At 41.9% G+C, this 23,792-nt stretch overlaps 1 protein-coding gene across 4 annotated transcripts in view; it reads left to right on the top strand.

The window, feature by feature from the left end:
- ATP7B (ATPase copper transporting beta) overlaps positions 1-23,792 on the top strand; it is a gene marked incomplete at both ends in the record, with an annotated part of 73,312 nt that overhangs the window by 11,251 nt on the left and 38,269 nt on the right. For 2 of the 4 annotated variants that reach the window (XM_084235802.1, XM_084235800.1), the window contains one exon: positions 20,539-21,760. In XM_084235802.1, the coding sequence (XP_084091928.1) occupies positions 20,539-21,760 (1,222 nt within the window). Of the gene's footprint in view, positions 1-8,029; positions 8,258-20,538; positions 21,765-23,792 lie in introns of those variants that run through there. The other 2 variants (XM_084235799.1, XM_084235801.1) reach the window with 2 other exon arrangements.

Raw genomic sequence — 23,792 nt, 5'->3', positions numbered from 1 at the left:
CCGTGGGTGTGCTGTTGGTATTGCTCGCCTTCTCTCTCTGGGAACCTTCCGGGCCACTGATTCTCAGCATGCAGCTTAGTGTCAGGTTCTGTCATCCTGTCCTGTCACTGGATCTGGGCTCCTCTGCCTGACGTAGGAGGACGGGACTGGTGTTTCTTCTGAGAAGTCCCGCCCAGTGTGAGCCTCTAACTGGACTGAACAGGTAATCTTTGTGAATGCTGAAATATTTGAATCTAATGTCCCTCCTCCTCATAGGATCCTTTGTCCTGGAGGTTCATGGAAACATGAGCTGCCCATCTGCCTTTGGGCTCAGACTTCTCAGATTGCAAAGGATAGATTTTTATACAAAGAAGATCCACAGAGACTGCAAATATGGGTAGGAGACAAGATGAATTTTATTTTGAAAAATAGCTGATGAAATTTCCACATGTGAGAGGCAAAATAAAATTAACACGAGGAGGTACTTGAAGACCTATATTTCTAGAAGGAATGTGTAAGGGACTAATTGAGTTTGCTCTTGCATGTGATAAGGGAGACAAAGACAACCATGAAATTCTCAATAGAAAACACATTCTGATATGTCTGAAGTTCAGCCCAGTAGGTATTCATTTAAGACCTGATATTTACTCAGCACCTTGTTAAGTGTCAGGTCTCTGGGCAGATGAGGGGTATGAACTTTGTCTTCTGGGAGCTCAGTGTTTTCCCTGGCAAGAGAGCAAGAGCGCCATAGGCTCCTGCAACAGGTGGGACTGATCTGATTGCAACCTCGCAGCAGCAGTGGAGGGAGCAGAGTTGTTCTCCAACAATACCTGAGGTGTTGACATCAGTGATACTGGAATTCAGAGAAGGGAGAGAAGCCCTGTTGGGTGATGAGAGGCCAGACTTAAAGGATAAGGAGAATTAGATGGGGAGAGTAGTGGGGCTCAGGTGTGACCTGGAGCTCAGGTGTGAGGAAGGGGGAAGGAGTCAGAAAGAAGAGTTTGACCTTGGTTCTCTAGCCTACGAAAGGGACTCATGCCTTGGATCTTTGGCAGGTCCCTTAATCCATGGATTTCACCCAGACTTGCTTTCCCCTACCATTCCTCCTCATGTCTGCCAAACCAGACATGGCATTGTTATCCTCGGAGCCTCTCTTTGCAGTCATCTCGGGTGATCACTTGATTGCGCAGCCTGGAAGGCCTCATTTGCTTAATTCCATTCTGCTATTAATTTTCTCCATTCCTTGTAACCCTATAATCCCTTCTCTTCTAAATCTTCATTCTTGTCCCTGCCCAAAATGTGTTACTAAATCCCCAATATAATCATGTAAGTCCTCTGCTTCAAAACCGGTGATTCTCCACTGTCCTCAGGACAAAGTCTGAATTTCATGCCCTTTGTAACTTGGTCTCAGCCCCATTCTTCTGGCTGTGTTCTGGGTCTGAGCGATCATTCATGAGACGTAAAAGTATTTCACAGTAAAGTATTAAATTTTCCATAGTTTATGGCGCCAAACAGGACAGACTTGAAAAGCACCCAGAATATTTGATTCCAGCATATTCTTTATTAAACATCTATAGCGACAGCACAGAAAGAGCATTTGTATTTCTAATGACACTGTATAATCGGAATAGCTAATATATAGACAGTAACTCATTTTTAAAGACAGCATAAAGATTTATTTATGCATCTTTGGGGGAGGATTTCCATGCAAAATGGCTAAAATGTCTTCAAAAATCTGGTGCTTCAAGGGACTGTGGAGATGGGGCACAGGCGCTATGGTGGTGGGAGAGTGTAGGGGCAGGAAGGACCACTGAGCAGGTCTTCTGATCCCATGCAGACTGGGTAAAGGAGGAGTCAGATTCCTCAGTGGTTTTTTGCAGGTCTTTTTATTGGGATTTAGCGGGTACATGGCAGGCAAGAGTGCTGGGGGGCCGGGAGGCTGGCAGTCCTCCCAGCCCCCAGCAAATCTTCATTCTATCTGGGCTCTCTGACGTTCTCTTCCTCTTTCGGCTTCCGTTCGTTCTTGGCTTCTCTTTCGGCTTCTGTTCGTTCTCGGCTTCTACTGGCATCCTCATGATGCCGCCCTTAAAAGCCCAGTCTTAGCCCAGGTGAATCCCATCTACCTGGAGTAGGGTGCCCGCCATCAGGTGCCCGCCATCAGGCATGCATTCAGGACCGCAAGGATCCATCATCCATGCCTGATGGCGGGAGGACATTTTTCCTTACCCTACAGAGAGCCACATGGAAGATGAGCCTAGGAGGGCCCATTTTGGAGTTGGCTGCCCTGATTGTGTTTCAGAAGTGGGAGAAAGTAGTCAAATCCCCACAGAGTATGAAATGCAAAAGACTAATGAATAGTATTGAAGGCCTGGTGATGAGTGGACCAGTGACGAGGCTGTCTTCCCCCAGACAGCAGAGCTCTTGGTCAGGAGTTCTTGAGTTCTTGAGGCATGATAGTTTTAATGCGGGCGCAAAGATCATTGTAGGCACCCCAGAAAGAGGAGTGCCGGAGTCCAGCTCCGACTGGGGCAGGGTCCCCGAACGATGAGACAGCGTCAGCGAAATGGAAGGATGAGGGGAAAAGGGAATGAGGAGACACAGACACTTGATCAGGGTGCATGCCGGAAGCCAGCTCTGGCAAAATGTCGTGTCAGGATCCCTGCAGGAAAAGACGGTGTCGGCGAAAATGGAGGGATGAGGGGAAAAAGAAATGAGGAGACACGACACTTGATCAGAGTCCAAGTATCTCCTGCCCAGGGTCTCAGCAGCTCCTTATTTATACATTTCAAGCAAGCCATGGGAGTAGATAAGCATGTGCTTTCAAGTAAAAAAAAAAGACTAACAACTGTGGCATTTTTCCAAAGCCGGCCTGGGGTCTTGTGGCCCTTTGCTGAGGTAATAATGATCATTTCACTTTGTTCTAAAGGTGTAGGGGCAGGAATGGGCAACAGTGCAGGTTTTCTGATCCAACAGACCAGGTAAAGGAGTCCTGAAACCCTCAGTGGCTTTTGCAGGCTTTTACTGGGATTCACCAGGCACACGGCAGGCAGGGGTGCTGGGGGGCCGAGAGGCTGGCAGACCTCCCAGCCCCCCAACAAGTCTTCACTCTTTCTGGGCTCACTGGTGATCTCTGCTGCTCTGCTCTCTCATTGTCCTGCTTCTGCTTTTCTGCTTCTCAGCTTCTACTGCTTCTCTTCTCTCTGCTTCTGCTGGTGTCCCCGCAATGCTGCCCCTAAAAGCCCAGTCTCAGCCCAGGTGAATCCCATCCACATGTGCCCACACCCTATTCCAGGTGCCCGCCATCAGGCATGCATTCGGGACCACAGGGTTCCGTCATCTATCCTAATGGCGGGAGGGTAGAAAAGCCCGATACTTTTTACCTTACCCTACAAAAGGTAAATACAATTACCACACGAAATGTCCCCTAACAATCATTTATTTTCCACTGCCCAGTAATCACTCTTAGGGCTCAAAACAGCAAAACAACAAAAAACTTATATGACTAAAACCTAACTTCCTTGTAAGTGTTAAATTACTAATTTATCAAAATTTTTAGAATTCCTAAATCTTAAACATTAAAATACATAATTACCTTATATATTGGTAATCAAATCCAATTACTGCTAAAATCAAAATCTTTTTATTCCTATAACTATTCTAATTTAATAAAAGTAGTAAAAAAATAAAAAAAACCCGAAGAATCCCAGTGCCGCATAAGTTGCACTGACCTTTTTCTAACCCTAAGCTTCAAAAAAGGGAAACTCCTTTTACTTTCTCAAGGCTATGTTTTCACCTATTACCTCCTTAATTATCTTGTCAACTAATGGCTATCTCTAACTTTAACTGCTATTTCTAACTTCAAAACTCCTCTCCAGATGGTCTCTGCTTAAAAGACCACAAAATCTATCTCAAAGACTTGGCCGGGAATGCTTACAGCCTTTAGTTCCCGGAGGTTTTCAGGTGTGACATATCACTTGTTTTTGTAAGACCAAATGTTGAATCATTGCCTTTTGGCAGAGAATTACTAATCATTTAAAAATGTATTATTTGTATTGATGTCTTTTTGTGGAGTGTGGGGTCCTTGGGTTCACTCTGGGAAAGGTTTCACCAGAGCTCCTGGTTCACCGGCACGCAGTGAGTTCCCCAGGCGCGTTTCTCCATGAGACAGAGACTTTCGTTATATTTAAAGAACTGGTTTATTAGGGAAAGGGAAAGGAAAAGGTTTTGCTAAGAGAGGCCTGCATGGTTGCAGGCGGGCAGCCTTGAGGAGAGCGGCCTCCGCTGAGGGAGGTCCATGAAGAGAAGTCCCGGCAGGGACAGGTCACGGGCAGCCAGAAAGCTGCTGCCCTGCGAGGAGAGAGTTGGTGAAAGGAAGCACCTGCATAGTCACAGGTGGGCAGTGGGAGTGCCACCCTGCAGAGGGAGAGAGTTGGTGATAAGAGACACCTGCATAGTCACAGGAGGGCAGTGGAAGTGCTGCCCCGAACCTGTGCAGAGACTGCACTGATATAGTCCTTTTCTCTTTGGGAGGGGTCACTCCTCCGTGGAGTGGCCTGCTTGTTGCTGATGTTGGGTAACAGGCAAAACTAGAAAGGGATTAGAGATTCCAGGGTGGGCCCAATCTCTGTATCTTTACCCTCAGGCCTGTGCTCCACTCCCTATAGCATCCGATCCTGCTAGGGTCTCATGCCTTGTGATAAGGCACGGGTGCCTGAGGGTCACGACATCTAAAGCTGGGTTAATGGTCATGTTATTCCCCTTGACCCCCAACTCCTTGTGTGAGTCAGGTGTTAGTCTTGTGAGGCCTCCATTCTAGTTTTTCTATTCTTGTCCTCCATCAGTATCATGCAGTGCCCTTGCTGTCAAATAGGTTATTCAGTAATTGATCACTCAACATTTGCAGATTTGCTATTAAATACGTATTTTAACAATTGCCACATAGGTTAGAAACCAGCCATAAACAAATGAGAAGAATCTAGCAGGAGTCAGCTGTCGAGATTCCTTACTTTTCTGGAATCTGCCCCATGCCTGGACCTTTGTCAGACCACATGAGTAGTATGGCCCACACCAGGTGCAAGTATCTCAGGCGGGTCTTTATTTATACATTACAAGCAAGCTGTGGGAGTACATAAGCATATGCATTAAAGCAGGAAGATAACAATCATCACATCTTTCTCAAGAACAGCCAGGGGTCTATTTGACCTTGTAGGGTAAGGTAAAAAGGCTTTTGGGCCTCCTCTGGTGGCGCAGTGGTTGAGCGCTGGGCTGCGAGGCTGCCGGCGAGGGTCCTACCAAAAAAAAAAAAAAAAAGTATCAGGTTTTCTGCCCTCCCGCCATCAGGATAGATGATGGAATCCTGCGGTCCTGAATGCATGCCTGATGGCGGGCACCTGGAGTAGGGTGTGGACATAGGTAGATGGGATTCACCTGGGCTAAGACTGGGCTTTTCAGGGCGGTGTCACGGGGACGCCAGCAGCAGCAGAACAAAAGCAGAGCAGCAGAGCCCGCCAGAGAACGCACGGAGAGCCCAGATAGAGTGAAGATTTGCTGGGGGCTGGGAGGCCTGCCAGCTTCCCGGCCCCCCAACACTCCTTCCTGCCATGTACCTGGTAATCCCAATAAAAGCCTGCAAAGCCACTGAGGACTCCAAGGACTCTCCTCCTTTACCTGGTCTGCTGGATCAGAAAACCTGCTCCATCCATTCCTGCCTCTACAGACCTCCTGCAGAGGTTGTGACATTTATTATTCTTTGTTTTGAAGAAGGCACAATTGCTAAACAAAGTGTTCTTAGAATAATCATTTATCTTCACCAAACAATGTCAAAGCTAGCAAAAAAACTTATGTGACTGAAACTAACATTTCTATATTTACCATAGTGAACGATTAACTAAGGGTTAGGGGAATCAAAGGACGGGAAGTCATTGGGGGAAGGAAAAAAGGGATTTTTTCTAACCTATCAACTTAAGATTAACATATAACCATATGATCAAAGCAAAAACAGAAGGCTTTCATATAGAAATCATCATCTAATAATATATTGTTTTAATAAAATATTGATTCAATATTAAGGAACCAAGGGCCTGGAGGATGTCAATGCCGGGCAAGCCACATTGACTTTTTTTAATTTATTTTTTAAATTTTTTTTTATAGAGGCATGTTTTATTTATTTGTTTGTTTGTTTGTTTTGTTTATACAAGCACTGGGTACAGTCAGAAGCGCGGGAGGGTGAGAGAATTCACCAGAGCCAGAGCGGGGAGCAGAGCAGGCAGAAGGACCGAAGTACACTGCTGAGGGGAGCAGCGGGCGGCAGGAGAGGTCTGCGCCCCATGTGGGACTCTCCTCAGGTGGCCGGGGAACAGCCGGGGATCGAACCTGCGCCGCCGGGGAGGCCCATGCCACATTGACTTTTCCCTAGCCCCGAGCTCTCAATGAAGGGAGGAATTCTCCTAATCTAACAAAACAGTTTTCTACCTATTACTTCTGTACTTATCTCATCAGCCTAGTTTCCGTATCTAACTTTAAGATCAAGGGAAAATCCCGTTCTCTATAATATTGCTGATTGTTGCTTCAAAGAACAAATATTTTATCGGAGGCAGGGCCGGAGATGATTATAGCTTTTGCTTCCCAGAATAGTTAATACGAGACATATCAGTTGTTGTAACATTGATTATTTCCAAATGCACTGTTTGTGCTACCATGGTTATCAGCTCAAAAAGTCACAAAATTGTGGTTGACTTATTCTTGAATACATACTTTAACAATTGCCATGACAAATGTCACATCCAGGGGAATCAGCCATAAACAAATGAGAAGGATCCAGCAGGAGCCAGCTATGGAGCCTCCTGACTTTTCAGGAATTTTCCCCATACTCGGACCTTGTCAGACAGCATGAGTAGCATGGCCCGTGCCAGGGGAGAATCCTCAGTGACCTTAAACTGAAGATACTGTTCTAAATGCTCTCAGTGTATGCCCTGGCGACACCCAGGCAGGGCAGCACATTCATCCTGGGAGCAATGTAGAGGGACTGCTCACACACTGGCAGGACTGGGTCTGCTGTGTGAACAGCCACAGGCGCTTGCTTCAGGAGGTGTTGCTGGGATTAGTGGCTGTGGGAGCTGTTTCTCCCTTGGAGGATGAGGTTGCCTCCTTCCTCCCAGTGAGAAAGTGGGTGGAAAGGGAGGCAGTGCTGCCTTACGGAACAGGAGGCGGTAGGCTTACCACACTGTCTTGTGTCTCCTTTCATTAATCCTCCTGTGGAGCAGTGGGTAGCCTGAGAAGCCTAAATCGTGGGTTAGTTCCTGGCTGTTCTGCCACAGATGGAAACGAGCCCTGTTACCCAGTGAATTTCTGCAGTCAGCTCTTATTGAAGTCCAGCCGTTGGCCCAAGGGAAAACAAAGCTGCAGGAAACGTGGACCTTTCTTACACCTTTTTGAAAATGCAAGTCATGTTGCCTAGGAAATACTTCTCTCCCCTGGTGTTTTGCATACTGCCACTGTTGGAGCTGTGGAAGAGGCAGCTGAAGTTATTCCAAGAAATCGCTCGAAGTTTGCTAATAAAAGGAAGTGGCATTTCTCTGCTGCCTCTAGGCTGGGTTTCTGGGAGTGCACACGGCCAAAAGGAAACTGTGTACTCAGATTTGGGAGATGATTATGTGCCGGGCTCCCGTGCAGGCTGGCTGGGTGTCCTGGCAGTGTTGGACAAGGGCGTGCACGGGCCGTGTGCAAAGATTCCCAGTGCCGAATGCAGTGTGATGAGTAAGAGGGTGCCAATTGGTTGGAAGGGTGTAGATAAACAAGAGCAAATATATATACAGTGGTGTGCAGCCTGACCAAGTTCCTGAAGCTTGCTGCCAGGCTGAAGACCTGACTGGCAGTCTCACTAGGGCTGGCTTAGGAGCAGAGGGAAATCTACAGGACTGAACACAGATGGAGACTTCCCTCCTGCCGGCTGGGAGGACACTTTTAAAGCATTTCCTTCTGACATGACCCAATAGTCTGGTGAAGGGGGACCACTCTCGTGGGGGGTGAAGGTGTGACTGTGGACATGGCGATGGAGAAAACTGGGAATGAGATGCAGATGCCGGGAAGCCTGGCCACTCTGAGTGACCCACAGGTGACCCTGCTGGCTGTGCACAAGCGGTGGTCCTTCAGGAAGAGCCTTGGGGCCAAGGGCTCCACCAGACCAGTAACTTCAGAGGAAGAAGGCTCTCCCCCATCAGAGGAGGGAGACTTTTCACTGGAGGTTATGAATGGAAAACGGGGAATCAGTTCCAATCAGGTCAGTGCAATTGCAGAAAGGCTAAAAAGCCAAGAGGGGGTGGAATCCAGTTTATAAATGAAGGTTTCTCCCGTGTCTTACAGATGAGGGGTGAGGGGAACTGGTCTGGGTGGGAGTGACAGCTATGGAAATAACATCAAGCCTGGAGTCAAGGTGAATTCTCCAGAAATTAAGTCCATGCTGCTTGAAGCCCAGGGATTGTTGCTGCATATTTTTAGACTGTTTTTGTAAGCCTCTGTGGAGGAAAAGTTTTCCAAAATATAAATCAGACTAAAATGGATCTCTCCTCTCTTTATTTTCTAAATTTGTACACAGTTTTGTTAATCTTTACATTTCAACTAAATAAACATTTTCAAAATGTTGCTGCAAGTTGAAGCTATTCTTTCTAAGCAAATAAAAGTTTTTTAAACCCACAGGTCAGGTCATGTTCAAAACTAGAGCAGTGTAACATTTTGTAAAAATGATTCCTTTTAGTAGCATTTCTTGGTGGGATGGATGGTGGTCGGCATGGGATCATGGGATCCTTCTCATTGACATAGGTAGGCGGGCATGGTGGGGGGATACTAGTTAGATGCAAAGGAAAGTTTTTATAAGTACTTTGCCCCCTTTTGGATTTATTTTTGTTTCTTCTGATGATCATCTTTAAAAAGTCCTAAAACCCAAGGAAATTTTGTGAAAAAAGCTTTCTGAAGTGTAATATGTAAGAGGTTTATATATGTTGAAGGCACATGGTACTTGAATATTGGAACTAGAAATTCTTTTTAAATGTTAAAAGATTCAGCATTTGGTGTCAGGTATTTAACCAGGATATTATTCTACTCCAACGTGTTTACTTTAAAACACTGAAACTCCGACGTGTTTATTTTAAAACAATGAAAATGTTTCAGTGTGCTGAGTTTGTGGAAAGTTTCAAGAGATGCCTTCGAAATTTCTTCCCAGGAAAATTTAATAACAGGAAGTGTGGAATCACTCAGTGTCGACTTTAGACTATTGTTATTGTTATTACTGGGGTCGTATAGTTAATTACTTTGTATGCTAAAGCAGTTGTGTAGTTTTCATTTTTATGCCTCTTGAAACTGCTTTAACCAGTAAAATTAACATATGTTCAAAGATTTGGAATTTTAAAGTATGACAGAACATTTAGTCTAGCTTTTCACATTTCCCTGTTTCTGTAAGTACGACCAACTTCTATACTTTTAGCTGAGTTTCTAAGGTAGTAAAATAGTAAAATGTTTTAAAATTTTTTTTTAATATTTGATTTTATATTTTTTACATCATTTTTCATTTTTGCACAATGTATGCATTTTCATCTTGGTTATAATCCCCGTAAAATTCCCACCCCCCTTGTTTTGATCCTACTCCCTTCTCCCCTCCCAGTAGTGTGTCTCTGGTTTATAGCTGCTTGTTGATTTTGATTTTTACTTTATTATAGTTAGTCTTTTTCCTGGTCTCGTATTTAGGTTTTCTGTATTCCTGCTATGAGTGAGACCACCCAGTATTTTTCTTTTTCTTTCTGGCTTATTTCGTTGAGCAGAAAATGCTTGAGAGCATTTCTTTAAAATGTTAAAAACTGTTACTTTACAAAATCCAGCCCCATGTCTGAGGCCTTTGAATGTGAAGTATTCTAGTGGTTTTTAGTGGCCAGGATTACGCTTGCTCACTTACTGGCCCAGGGGAGAATCACAGTCTTCCCATGTCATTACATGTAAATTCACCACTACAAAATTCTTTTGGATGAGATTTTTACGTAGCCAGTCCTTGTAGGGGGATATTTCCAAGTTTTCGTTATCTAAATGTAGCAATGAACATTCTCGTGTAATTTTATATTTGTATGATGACATTCCCAGAAGTAGAATTTCTGGGATAAATGCAATGAGCATTTAACGTCTTGATAGATATTGCCTATCTGTTCTCTGAAAAGGTTGTCTGAATTAATTTTTCCACAGTGTTTGACAGTTCTTTTTCCTATAGTCTCGCTTACTGTAGCATCAACTTTAAAAATTTTTGTCAGCCTATTGAGTGAAAGTGTACTCTTGTTTACATTTGCGTTTTGTTATTATTTCCTTCTCTTTCCCATGTTTACTGAGATGTAATTGATACACAGCGTTGTATAGGCTTAAGGGGTACAGCATAATGATTTGGCTTACTTATATTATGAAATATCACCATAATAAATTTAGTGAACGTTATCGCATGAAGTTACTAGAAAAAAAAAGAAAAAGTGTTTTTTCCTTGTAATGAGAACTCTTAGTGTTTGCTCTCTCAACAACTTTCAGGCATACCGTACAGTCGTTGTATTGTACATGACATTGCTAGTTTGTACATAATTATCTTAGAACAGGAAGTTTGTATCTTTTGACTACCTTCCTCCTATTCCCCCACCCCTGCTCCCCACTTTTGATAACCACAAATCTTTTTTTTTCTAACAACAACCAAACCCCAAAACTGATTTGTTTTATGTTCCATTGACAAGATAGAAGGAGCCACTGTTTCACATAATGAAATTAATGCAGACTTGATGCCAAAACTGGTTATAAACTGCAGTTAAAGGAGATTAATAGCTTAATTCCCCTGGAAATAAAAATACATTTTTTTAAAGTATGCATTATAACAAAGTTGAGTGTAATTATAAAAGTGTAAGGGGCCTCCCCTAGTGGCGCAGCGGTTGAGTGCTGGGCTGGGAAGCTGTCCACAGCCTCTGCAGTGCTGGTTCGATCCCCAGCCACCGGCGAGGGTCCCACATGGCGCGACAGACCTCTCCTGCTGCGCCCACTGCTCCCCTCAGCAGTGTACTTCGTCAGTCTGCTTGTTCTGTTCCTCGCTATGGCTCTGGTGAATTCTCTCAGCCTCTCGCTCTTCTGACTGTACCCAGTGCTTGTATAAATAAATCTTAAAAAAAAAAGTAAGGATAGTTTAAAATTAGGATCTCATTTAATATGATTTTTTTTCTTTTTAAAAATTTTTTTAATATATTTCTTATATCATTTTTTCATTTTTGTACAATGTATGCATTTTCATCTTGGATAACCACAAATCTTATCTCTTTTTCTGAGTTTGACTTTTCTTTTTAGAGCCCACATATAAGTATTTGTGTTTGACTGATTTCACTTAGCATAATGCCTTCAAGGTCTGTTTGTGTTGTGGAAATGGCAGAATTTCCTTCTTTTGCAGTGACTAGATAATATTCATTACAGATCTATGTCTATATATCACATTTTCTCTATTCATCCATCAGTGGGCACTTAGGTTATAAATAATGCTGCAGCCAACATGGGGTTGCAGATATCTCTTTGACGTAGTGTTCTTCATTTTCTTCAGATAGATACCCAGATGTGAAACTGCTGGATCATTTGGTAGTTAAATTTTTAATTTTGGGAAGAACCTCTGTGCATTTGGGTGAGGGGCTTTCCAACAGTGCATTAAGGTTCTTTTTCTTCACACCCTTGTCAGCTTTTGTTATCACTAGTCTTTGATGATAACCATTATAACATAAGTGAGGTAATAATCTCACTGTGGTTTGGATTAGTATTTCTCTGATGACTAGTGGTACTGACCACCTTTTCATCGACCTGTTGGCCTATATCTTCATTGGAAAAATGTAAGGTCTTCCGTCCATTTTTTAAATGGATGATTTGGGGTTTTTTGCTACTGTATGACTTTTTAAACTTTATTTTGGATATTAACCTCTTATCAGATACTTGGTTTGCAAATATTTTTCCTATTGCACAGGTTGTTTTTTCATTTTGGTGATTATTGTTTTGCTCTGTGTAGCTTTTAGTTGATGTAGTTGATGTTGCTTGTGCTTAAGGTGTCATATCCCCCAAAACCATCACTAAACCAATGCCAAGGAACTTTTTCTGTGTTTTCTTCTAGAAGTCTTTTGATTTCCTGCCTAGTGTGCATGTCTTTAATCCATTTTGAGTTAATTTTTGTGTGTGGTATCAGATAGGGATCCAGTCTCATTCATTTGTGGCTCTGCAGTTTCCCAACACCATTTATTGAAGACACTCTTCTTTCCCTGGTATCTATTCTTGGCTCCTTTTTCAAAAATTGACTATATATATATATATATATATATATACACACACACACACACACACATGCACACTGATTTCTGGGTTCCCTGATGTATTGATTTATGCCTCTTTTTAATTCCAATATCATTTAATTCCAATATCCAGTATATATTTCTTTATAGTATAGTTTGAAATCAGGGAGTGTGATGCCTCCAGCTTCATTGTTCTTTCTCTTTTTAATATAATCTCTCCTCCACCCCATATATGTGTGTGTGTGTGTTTATGTATTCTACTTTCTTAAGATTGCTTTGGCTATTTGGGCTCGAGCATTCCATATAAATTTTAGAAATGTGTTTTCTATTTCTGTGAAAAATGCCACTGGAAGTTTGATATAGATTGCAGTGAACCTGTATGTCACTTTAGGTAGTATGGGCATTTTAATGATATTAAATTGTTCCAATCCATGAGTTAACTTGTATGAGTGTTATAAGGTAGGTATAAGAAAGTTTTGTTCTTTTATATGTGAATATTCAGTTTTCTCAGCACCATTTATTAAAGAGACTGTCTTTTCTCCTTTGAGTATTCTTGACTCCCATGTCAAATATTAGTTGATTATATGTTATTACTTTTTAAAATGTTTATCAATCACTTTCATTTCTTATTTCTGAGGATTAGTTTAAGTAGCAAGTTCCTACCATAAGTTAAAAATTAGTAGCATAAATTATCAGTATTAGGTTTCTACTTAAGTCTTTCAAAGAAATATATTTGCTTTATGGATAGCTGGTCATATCTATAATTCTAGGCAAAAACCACTTTATTAGGCATTATAGTACACGTTTTTGTGTGACAAAATACTAACTTCATTATTTCATCAATTGATAACTTTGCATTTTATCAACAATAACAATAATTAACAGAAACCCCAAATTCATTGACTTCTGCATAGAAGTATATGAACTAATGTCATTGCTGTGACTTTTATCCTAGTAGATGGTACATTTTACTTTCCTAATGTAGGTCTTTTATGTCATGTTATTATCATAATTCTGGGAAGTGATATAAGGAATTATGAATCTTATGGTTCCAACTTACGTGTAAATGTAAAAAAAGAAAAGTCCAAGATATTGGTAGTCACTTGATAGTGATAGTCCTGTTTAATACTTCTTTGGGAAAGACTTGAAATATAGAGTATTATCAAAGAAGATTCTGAAGTAGCAGAAAACGTATTGATTGATAAAACTCTGATGCAATAATTATTACAATAGACAAGTTAAATGCAACTAAATCCTCTGAAACAGTTGATAGTAAAGTTGTATGGAATGAGATTGTGAATGTGTTTTCTGAGGTAATACTGTGAAGGGCTTTTGGAGAGGTTTGAGAATTTCTACATTTTATTTTTTTATATATAGAAAACTACATTGTTTTATATATGTATTGAGGCTTGTTAATTTTATTTACTTTTATGGTACATGTTAATATTTTCATCTACTGTGGTTAAGAGAGGAAACAGGCAATAAATCGTCATTGGTAAGGATTTCTTAAAAAGTGCTCCGTCAACACAGGGCCCAGGAGGGCAGAGATATGGCTGGTGCTTATCTACCCGCACAAATGTCTGCATGAATGACTGAGTTCTGGTTAGTCCCACCCCCATCCCTGTAGAATTTAAAAATTATCATTGGAAGGTCTTTTCTGGATATTTGTGGCAGGCGAGAATTCTACCACTGAACCACCCATGCTGTTCTGGATATTTGTGAAACAATGTTAAGGGACAGTTTGAAGGGGTTGGAGTGGGGGCTGGGAGAATATGCATTTTAGTTTTATTGATTACTTTTCCCTTATCAGTAAAATGGTGGAAAATAGTAAGTTCCTTGCTTATCTTCCTGGGCTGCTTTTGAGGATCAAGTGAAGCAATGTTTGTTTTGTTAATTATTCATTTTCAAATACTTTTGATGTTACTAGCCTTTTAACACCTCTTAGCTCTCAGGCCTCCTTGCATAACTTACCATAATTTTACTCCTAAGAAAACTGAGGCTCAGATTTGATCAGACAAGGTGGGAATTCATGCCTAAGATTGTCATATATATCCTGAAGAAATTCACAAGTAGGGAAGACAGATATTTACACATATATCTGCAAAAATATTCTTCAGAGAACAAAGCCGTGTAGAAGTGTATCAGTTCATCATTGTCATCTTTTTAAAAAACTATGTTTATTTGAGATAATGGTTTACAATACTGTATGTAGAGTAAAATGTTCACACCTCTGAAAACATCATTGTGATCTTTATCACAGTTATTACTATATTGTTGCTTATATTAGTATGGTTTAACAGGCATAGCATGTTCTTCCTTGCCTTAGATAAACAGAAGAACCCACATTTGTTTCCTGATATAAAATTAATACTTTAAAATAAAATTTTAAACAAAAATATTGGAAAATATGTACAAATAGTCAAAAAGTCAGAATTGCACAACTCACCCCAAGATAACATCAATTTTAAGTATAATCATAAGTATATACTCATAAATTTCTCTCCCTCTGTGTGTGTGTATAAAGTTTAACACAGGAACATTTCTTCTTCAGTGGGGTTTTTGAATCTGCTTAGAGTGGTTTGGGTAGGATGTTTTGTTGTGATGCTTCATTCCCTGTGAATCTCTGAAATCCAGGAATTCTCAGATGAGGCTGTCCCAGTGAAGCCAGACAGTGATTCATTCACTATGTGTTTAAATGGGTGTACTTAGTCCAGGAACCTTTGCCACCTACTTGTGTCCTGCCTTCTTGGGAAAGTGATTGTCTTGAGTATATTTGCAATTAAGACTATTGAAGAAAACAGCAAGTACTGAAACCCTGAAGTGCCAGAGACAGCTGGAGGTGGCAGATACTTAGGGTGAGGGCCACGCTCAGTGGTCCTGACTCACCCATGGCCCCCACTGCTGAGCTGAGAGGATTGTTAGCCTGCTTATTACTTCGCAGGTGGATATGGCTGTTTTTCTGTGTCTTCTTCATTTTGCTTTTCTGCATTGTAGCCTCTTGCTGTAATTAACATGGCTGAAAAGTAAAAGTCTTAAAAGTTTGTTTTTTTTTTTTTTAAATAAAAGTAGAGTGCCTGCTGGACTTTTGAGCTGAATTTAGGTTCCAACTGTTATTTAAATTGATTTGTGGCCTTGGATAAACCTCTAAGTCTGTTTCAACAGTAAAATGGCAATAAGAATGCCTATGTATAGAATTACCTTGCGCATTAAGGATATAAAATGTCAACCTCATAAAGTAACACTGAGAATCATTAACTATTTGCTAATATCAGCTCTGTGTACATATGAAAAATTAGGGCTTTTTTTGTAGTTTAATTCTATGAAGTTCAGTTACATTGGTTGTGTGAGGAAGAGGTACTACACTGGGAAGTTGAATGCTTTTGCCTCATAAGTTAAAGATGTTAAACACCTTTCAAAGTGAGTACAATCTTGAGGGTAATGGGAATGTGGACAATGGTGATCCCGGAGCAAATGAGGTAGCAGAAGTTGCTAGTGGTCTTCCATTTGCACATCTCCTGGTTGTGTTGTACTTTGATTTCTTTTTCTTTTCTTTTCTTTTTTCTCTTTGATTTGTGATCCCAGCCACTTTCTACAAGTCAGGTTGTTTCTGGGCTTTTCATTTCAGTCTGACTTTAAAAAGTTTCATCAAAAATGTGGCACCGTAACTTTAATTCTTCATGGTAGCCTATCTGAAGATCTTATTTTATTTTCTGTGCATCTTGAGGAATCAACAACAGCTTACATCCTTTTACCTCTCTTTTCTTCTAAAGCTTCTGGTACTCAGCAAATTCAGTGTGACTTGGGTCCCTAGAGAAGTAGCAAGGAATTGAAATTAATTTTAGGATTCCTCTTTGTCACCTCCTGTATTCTAGTCCCTTTTACTCCTGCTGTCTGCTATACTAGTAGTTTATTAAAAATTCAAAAGCCAGTAAAAGATATATCCCAAACTGATGCTGGGCCTGCAGAAAAAATTCTAGATGTTTGTCCTCAAGGAGCATGTAATTTAGCAGGGATTCAGTAAAACTTAGGCTTCCACAAGGTATCCCAGAAACACAATTTGTATCTTGGGTACACGCTTCAGTGTCTACCATTTTTTCCATGAGCCCTTAAACCAAAATATGTTTTAACTGATTAGGAAGTTACCACCCTTCCCCCCACCCAAGATCGTCTTAATTGAAGGATGAAATTAAAAGTGTGAGCATACATGCACTCACACATACACCCCCCCACCCCAATTGTTTGCACTTTAAAATAGTGACAACTGTTAAGAGGTTGCTGCTAAACCAATAGACGGGGTAGTGTTTCATAAATTTATTATTTGCATAGCTTTATCTTTGATACTGCTTGTCCTTATGAACCTGCTTGTCTTGAATGGGTGCCTCTTGAGTATTGTTTGCTACAAACAAACACCTTCTAAGACTTCTGCAAATCCTTTTTGCAAGAGCATGGAATCAGCATTCCAGGGATTAAGTGCCAGCATAGTGACTTGGAATCTGATGAGTTGTAGCTTGAGCTAGAACCAAGAAAAATAAATTGGGCAGTAAATCATCAGGGGTTTGTTTTTTCAGCAGACCTGCACTGAGGGTTATGTCTCATGATAAGGAGACAGTTTCTGTTTATTACGGTACTCTGAATGAATGGCTTCAAATATGTTATTTTGCTTCATTCTTTCAAATTAAACAAATATTTAGTTAATACCAATTAAAATCAAGTCAGTGTTCTGAATCCCTCTTATTATTGTGCTGTTTTATTTTTAATTTTTATAATTATTTTTTAGCACTTGGTAATTCATATTCATTTTGTATAATTATAAGTTGTATAGTGAAAATAACTCTTCTTACTCCTGTACCCCAGCCACTTGATCTCTTCTGCTCCCCAGTCCTCCAACTCTGCCCTGATTTCTTATGCATTCCTCAGAGATAATCCATGCATATATAAGTATCTAGAATGTTCTTTTTCTTACGCAAATGTTGCCAGTCTTATGTGTTGAGATTTGTTTTGATGGTCCTCCAGAGGAACTGCATCTCCTTGTATTTGAGTCTTTATGTAATTCTATACCATATTGACTAAGCTGTGCCCTGTAACTGGCTTTGGCCAGTAGTGACTTAGCAAGTGTGATACCAGTGAAGGCTTAATAAGTGCCGTACATTGGAACTTGTCCTCTGGGAGTACTGTTAATATACTCCCTTTCAGACCTCAGAAGCCACCAACCTAGCCATGTGGAGAGGCTGCATGGGACAGAACTAGGATTGCCACCAGCAGTCTCTAGACAGCGGCCATCATCAAACTTTTTAGCCATGTGATGAATAAACCACCCCTTTGAAGTGGAACCCCTAATCCCATTCAGGCCATCCCAAATCATGCTATTTGGAGCAGAGACAAGCTTTCCTTACCAAACTGTCCAAATTGAAAAAACTGAACTGTCATTATGAGTTATTAGACTTGGTTTGTTGTACAGCAATAGAAAATGGAAACACTATATATTCTGTGCCTGGCCTTTTCACTAAACAATGTATTAGATAGCACTCTTTCTCAGTACTAATAAGAATTGCCTTAGTCTTTTTAAAAGCTTGATGGTATTCCACTTTGTGGCCGTACAGTAATTTAACCAGCCTCTAGGTGGGCATTTATGTTTCCAGTCCTTTGGGTTATTTAATATTTTTTTTTTTTTTTGCTTGCACACCAACAAGTACATTAATTGGATGCAGCCCTAGAATACAATTGCTGGGGCAAAGTGTGTGAATTTGCCATTTTAATGAGTATTGTCAAGTTGTCCTCCAGAGAGGTTACACTTTAGCTAGTTCTGGAGAACTAGTTCTGAGTCAAGGAGGCCAAGGTGATTGGTAAAAACAATGTTGTTGGAATGTTAACATTTTTCTTTTAATATCTTTTCATGTACTAAAAAGTTATTCTTAAGCATACGTGAGGATCCACCTGAAATGGGCAAACCCACTGGTACAGGAATGATCCAGTTGGAGACCTGTGTACTTAAGAATGCAGGACAGGACTGAAAAACAGATGCATGGAGAGAAACAAAAGAGGTTTATTTACACAGGAGTGAGGAAAAGAAAATGGGGAGAGAAAAAAGGGCAAAGAAAAATTACTGGCTGCACGTGGCCAGATGTTGTCTGTCCTGCCCCAAAAAGCCGAGCAGAGACCAGAGCCAAGCGAAAGGCTTCTCCACAGATACCCCTTCTTGTAAGCAGTTCAGGTGCCAGCCCAGCTTCTATTTCCCATCAACCTCTGCTCAGGACACCAGGGGGTGGAGTTCAGAAAGCTCCACCTTCTACCACTGAGTTGACTGGGAGCGCCACCCACTGGCCTGGAGGTTGCTTCTCATTGTTCCTCTTACATTTACATTTTTCTCTTTAATGACCTGTGTTCTTTTTTTGTTAGATTGTTGGGATTTTTCTTCTTTGAAGAACTTCTTTATATATTAAAGAAATAGGCTCTTAATTTGCTTAATGTGAAACAAATAATGTTTTCTTCTCTGTTATCTCTTAACTTGGTTTGAACTTTTTTTTTTGTTATTGGGGTTGGATATATAAAAATTTTATAGCTCCTGGATTTTCTTGATTTTTGTTTTGTCATATTTAAGCTTTCCTCGTGCTGAGATTGTTGTAGATATTCTTCTGTTTTTTCTTAGTATTTTTAATATATTTTTTATTTACATCTTTGATCTATCTGAAATTGTCTTTGAAATATAGGTTCCAAGTTTATATACTTTTTACAAATAGGCTTGCCGGGAGACTTCCCAGTTGTCCATTAATACTACTCTACCACATTTACCACAATTCCAATATAGCACATTTCCATAGCACAATTAGCACATTTCCAATATAGCACATTTCCACATTTCTATATTTATGCCATAGATAATTTCAGTACATTTGTTGAAGTCCCCAAATTTTTTTGTCTAAGTTAAGTTGTTAAGTCCCCAAACTAGTTTCTGTCCCATAAATTAGTTATTCTCTTTTTTTTCTCTACTATTTTAGGAAATAGTACAAGGAATATTTTTTAAAACTGGCCTATGATTTCCTTTGTGGATATACAAATGAACATAATCTTTTTTAAAAGTCATTTAAATTTTCATCTTAAGCTGCTCAACGGCTGAGTTAGAAGGATATGCCTTTCATACACAGGGATATGGAGATCAATTCTAAGTTGTTGAGATTCAGCTGAAGATTAAGTAGGTTTGTGTAGAGAATGACATATTTTTTTTAAAAAGTGTACCATTTATAAAGGTCTGAAGACAAATATCAGAAGCATACAATAGATATGAAAAGCTACATCTACTTAAGAGTGTGGTGAACCCAGGACCCTGTTACAGGAAATTTTGTTGTTAATAGAAGAACTAAGGCCACATCATCATGAGAAGAAATCAGGGAATTATGCTTGTATTGTGGTACATTGAGAAAATGGGCCCATGTAATTTGGTGAAGCGCTTGTAATCTTAGGCCGTGAGTACAGGTGTCCTGAATACCCAGGAGGGCATTGGTACTCTCCTAGGGCAGAACCAAGAAGTTGTTTGTCAAACTCAACTTCATGTTCTTCCAGTTCTTTCCCTTCTGTCCCTATCGGCCTTGCCACTTGTGTTCATGTCCCCTGGTTCAAGGGGCAGCCTTCAGATTCTATTCCACGGCTGTGGTGCCTGAGCCCAGGGGCCTAGGAGATTTACATTTGTAACATGCTCTATAGAGGTTCAATATATTGATCCCAACTAAGAGAATGAGAGATACAGAATTAAGGTGATGTCCACTCTACATATTTGCACAGATATGGGGGCCCCAAAGTTTGAGGTGCAAGGACTAAATTCTCTAGGGAGGTTTAAGCTAGAGGTGGGAATAGCTCTCTTGGGACCCCTGCATCTTCCCATTGTGGGCTGCTGTGCTCTTTCTGCCTCTGTCATGGGCCTGTGCTGTGTGGCTGTTTCTCTCCTCCTTTCCTACAGAAATCTCCAACCCTTCAACCCTCTGGGGAAGAAGAACATGCCTGTAAGGTGGGCAGTTGATGTAGGTTCAGAATTACAGAAAACTAGAGCTAAAAGGGACCCACCTAAATCCTTTTACTTGAGAAACAGTCCATAGCTTTCTTTTCTTGCATTTTATGCTCTTGTACTCTTGGGGTATTTTAACAGTGATACTGTTTTCCATTTTCTCAGTGTCAGACAAGCTGAGATATTTTAGAAAACACTGAATTTTAGGGATGAAAATGTTATTTCTTTTTCTTTTAGATCCTCTCTAAACTATCTTTATCTGCTCATGCCCGGGATCCAGCCATGAAGCAGACGTTCGCCTTCGACAATGTTGGCTACGAGGATGGTCTTGATGGTGTGTGCGCTTCCCCGAAGGCCACCAGCACCGTCAGCATTTTGGGCATGACTTGTCAGTCCTGTGTGAAGGCGATCGAGGACAGGATTTCCAGTTTGAAAGGCATTGTGAGCATTAAGGTTTCCTTAGAACAAAGTAGCGCTATAGTGAAATACGTGCCTTCGCTCATGAGCCTGCAACAGGTTTGCCATCAAATTGAGGACATGGGCTTCGAGGCCAGCATTGCAGAAGGAAAGGCTGCCTCCTGGCCCGCAAGGTCCTCACATGCCCTGGAGGCTGTGGTCAAGCTGCGGGTGGAGGGCATGACTTGCCAGTCCTGTGTCACCTCTATAGAAGGCAAGATTGGGAAACTGCAAGGAGTAGTGAGGGTCAAGGTCTCACTCAGCAACCAAGAGGCAGTCATCACTTACCAGCCTTATCTTATTCAACCTCAAGACCTCAGGGATCACGTCCGTAACATGGGGTTTGAAGCTGTCATCAAGAACAAAGGCGCGCCCGTGAACCTGGGGCCAATCGACATTGAGCTCTTACAGGGCACAAACCCAAAGACATCTCTAGCTTTTGTGAACCAGAATGCCAGTAACTCTAAGACCTCAGGGCACCAAGCCAGCCATGCGGTCACCCTGAGAGTAGAGGGAATGCACTGTAGGTCTTGTGTCGTGAATATTGAAGAAAATATAGGCCAACTCCCAGGAGTTCAAAATATTCAAGTGTCCCTGGAGAACAGCACTGCCCAAGTACAGTACGACCCTTCTCATGTCTCACCAGGGGCCCTGCAGAGGGCCATCGAGGCTCTTCCACCTGGCAACTTTAAAGTTTCTCTTCCTGGTGGAGCAGAAGGAAGTGGGACAGAGAGTAGGTCTTCATGGCACTCCCCCGGCCCCTCCCATGACACACAGATGCCAGACATGTACTGTACGGCGATGCTTGCCATTGCTGGCATGACCTGTGCATCCTGCGTGCACTCCATCGAAGGTGCCATCTCCCAGAAGAAAGGTGTGCAGCACATATCAGTCTCCTTGGCCCAAGGGACTGGAACTGTTCTCTATGACCCCTGTATAATTAACCCAGAAGAGCTCCGAGCTGCTGTGGAAGACATGGGATTTGAGGCTTCAGTCATTTCTGGTATGTAGTTGATGCATTTGAAAGTTGTCTCCTTTTCTCTTTGTGTTACATGAAGAGAACGGCTGGGCAGGTGAGTCGTGCTAACTGCCTCACATGGTGACTGTGGTGAACAGAATCCTGCAACTTTTCCTCTGGTATTGTTTGTCAGGACACATGAGATAGAATTTCCAAGTGTATACATTTTTGCCTTCATGTAGCTGGGACTAGCATTTTAAGCTCCTTGGATTTTTGGCTGCTTTTCTGAAGCGAGGTCTGATTCCATGTTCTTTTGAAAGAGTACTGTGGGAACATCAGACCATTTTCTCTCCAGAGAAACCATCATCATTTCTTTCTCAAACAAAACAGTAAAAACAGCACAACTATAGTCTGACCAGCTGGTTTTCTGTTGAAAGTGGGATTTAAGAGAAGGCCTTGACGATGATTTCCTTAGCACCCTGGCTGGCTGTGGGCAGGGATGGCGTGACAACCTGCATGGTTGAGGTTTCATCACTAGGCAGAGTCTCTAGGGTAGCGCACATTCAATTGCTGGCCTTCTTTTACATTTCTCTCACATAGGAGCCCCAGGACTGCGAGTTGTGAGCTACTGAATACATGAGACAGGGCCTCTCCTGAGAGCTTGCCTTGAGGGGCGGGGAGGTCGGAGACAGTGGGACAAGTCCTTGTAAGTCCACGTGGCAGCTGAGCCAAAGTTGGATGCTCAAAAGGGTTCCTCTGGGAGGGTGAGGGTGAGTGGGGGTGATCCAGTGAGATGCAGAGGAGGGGTACACAAGCTAGGGGACCCGGAAGCAGCCTGGAAAATGACCTGCAGGCCTAGAGGGCAGCACAGTATAAGGGGAAAGCTAGAAAGAGGGCTAGGTGGCCTCCCTGAGGGTGAGGACTGGGGGAGGGTGGAGACTGAGGCTGGACAGTGGGTAGGTCACCCCAGATATATCCTGCATGTCAAACAGAGGGGAGTCACCAGTGATTTTTATCAGAGGAGACACAGGTCAGATTATATTTTAGAAGACCAGTCAGTATCAAGTGACGTAGGAGACCACAATGGAGACCGGTGAGAAATGATGTGGGGCTGGAGAGCAAGATATGGATATGAAAAACCTTCAGGAAGTCAACTCCACCAGCCTTGGTGTCAGATTAAGGGTATGTGTGATGGGGGAGGCCTCCGGATGAGAAAAACAGCCTGCAGTGAACTGAGGTGGATACTGGAGGAGCCTTGAATGGTGAACCTGGAATTCCAGGGAGAGAATGGGGCTGGAAGTGCAGATTTGAGTTTTGGGAGCCATAGGAGTTGACAGAAGACCCTAGAAGAGTGTGAGAAGGGGAAGGAGCAGAGGGAGGAATGTGGTGACCTTGATGTGAAGGAAGAGAGGAGGATCTTGCACAACACTGATGAGTGAAGTGGTGGAGTCCTGGAAATAAAGAAGCTTCAAGGAAAGAGCTAGGGGAACCACAGAGGTTAAGGAGTGAGAAGCTGAAAGTTAAGGAGGGAGAAGTGGGCCTTTTGTGAGGGACACCTGTGAGTAGTAGTATTTAAACTATTCAGATCCCAAGATCCAGGCCCTGTCAGTGTGAAATAGGCTACACTGGGATGTGAAGTTGCATCAGCCTATGGCTGGAGCCTACTGCTCTGGGGATGTGGTTGGCCCTCACAATGACGAGTCTGTGAGCCAAGCCCACAGGCTATGCTTAGCTCGCCTGGACTTGCATATCCCAGTCCACTCTCATGGAGATCGAGACACAGTGTGTCTCCTTGAGGACTGGCTGTGTTGAGAGATTTTTTTTATACATGTCACTGAAGGTTGTGGGTAAATCATGGGGAGTGACGTGGCCCATTTTGTCCTTTGCCTTCTGTACCAACTTTTAGGAAGGAGTTGATTTGTTTAACAACAAATAATAAGGAAAAAACAATAGACTGGTAAATTCCGTACTCAACAGTTAAAAAATGTAGTTGTCATCTGCTATATTTGTGTGAGGTTTAAAGATTTTAACATTGAATCAGGTTTTTGGCAGTAAAAAGAAATTTGCATTGAAGTTT

This window comes from Talpa europaea (assembly GCF_964194135.1).
Source record: "Talpa europaea genome assembly, chromosome: 6".
Taxonomy (NCBI): domain Eukaryota; kingdom Metazoa; phylum Chordata; class Mammalia; order Eulipotyphla; family Talpidae; genus Talpa; species Talpa europaea.
The sequence above is the reverse complement of the archived record's forward strand: the minus strand, read 5'-3'. Positions and strand labels throughout refer to the sequence as shown.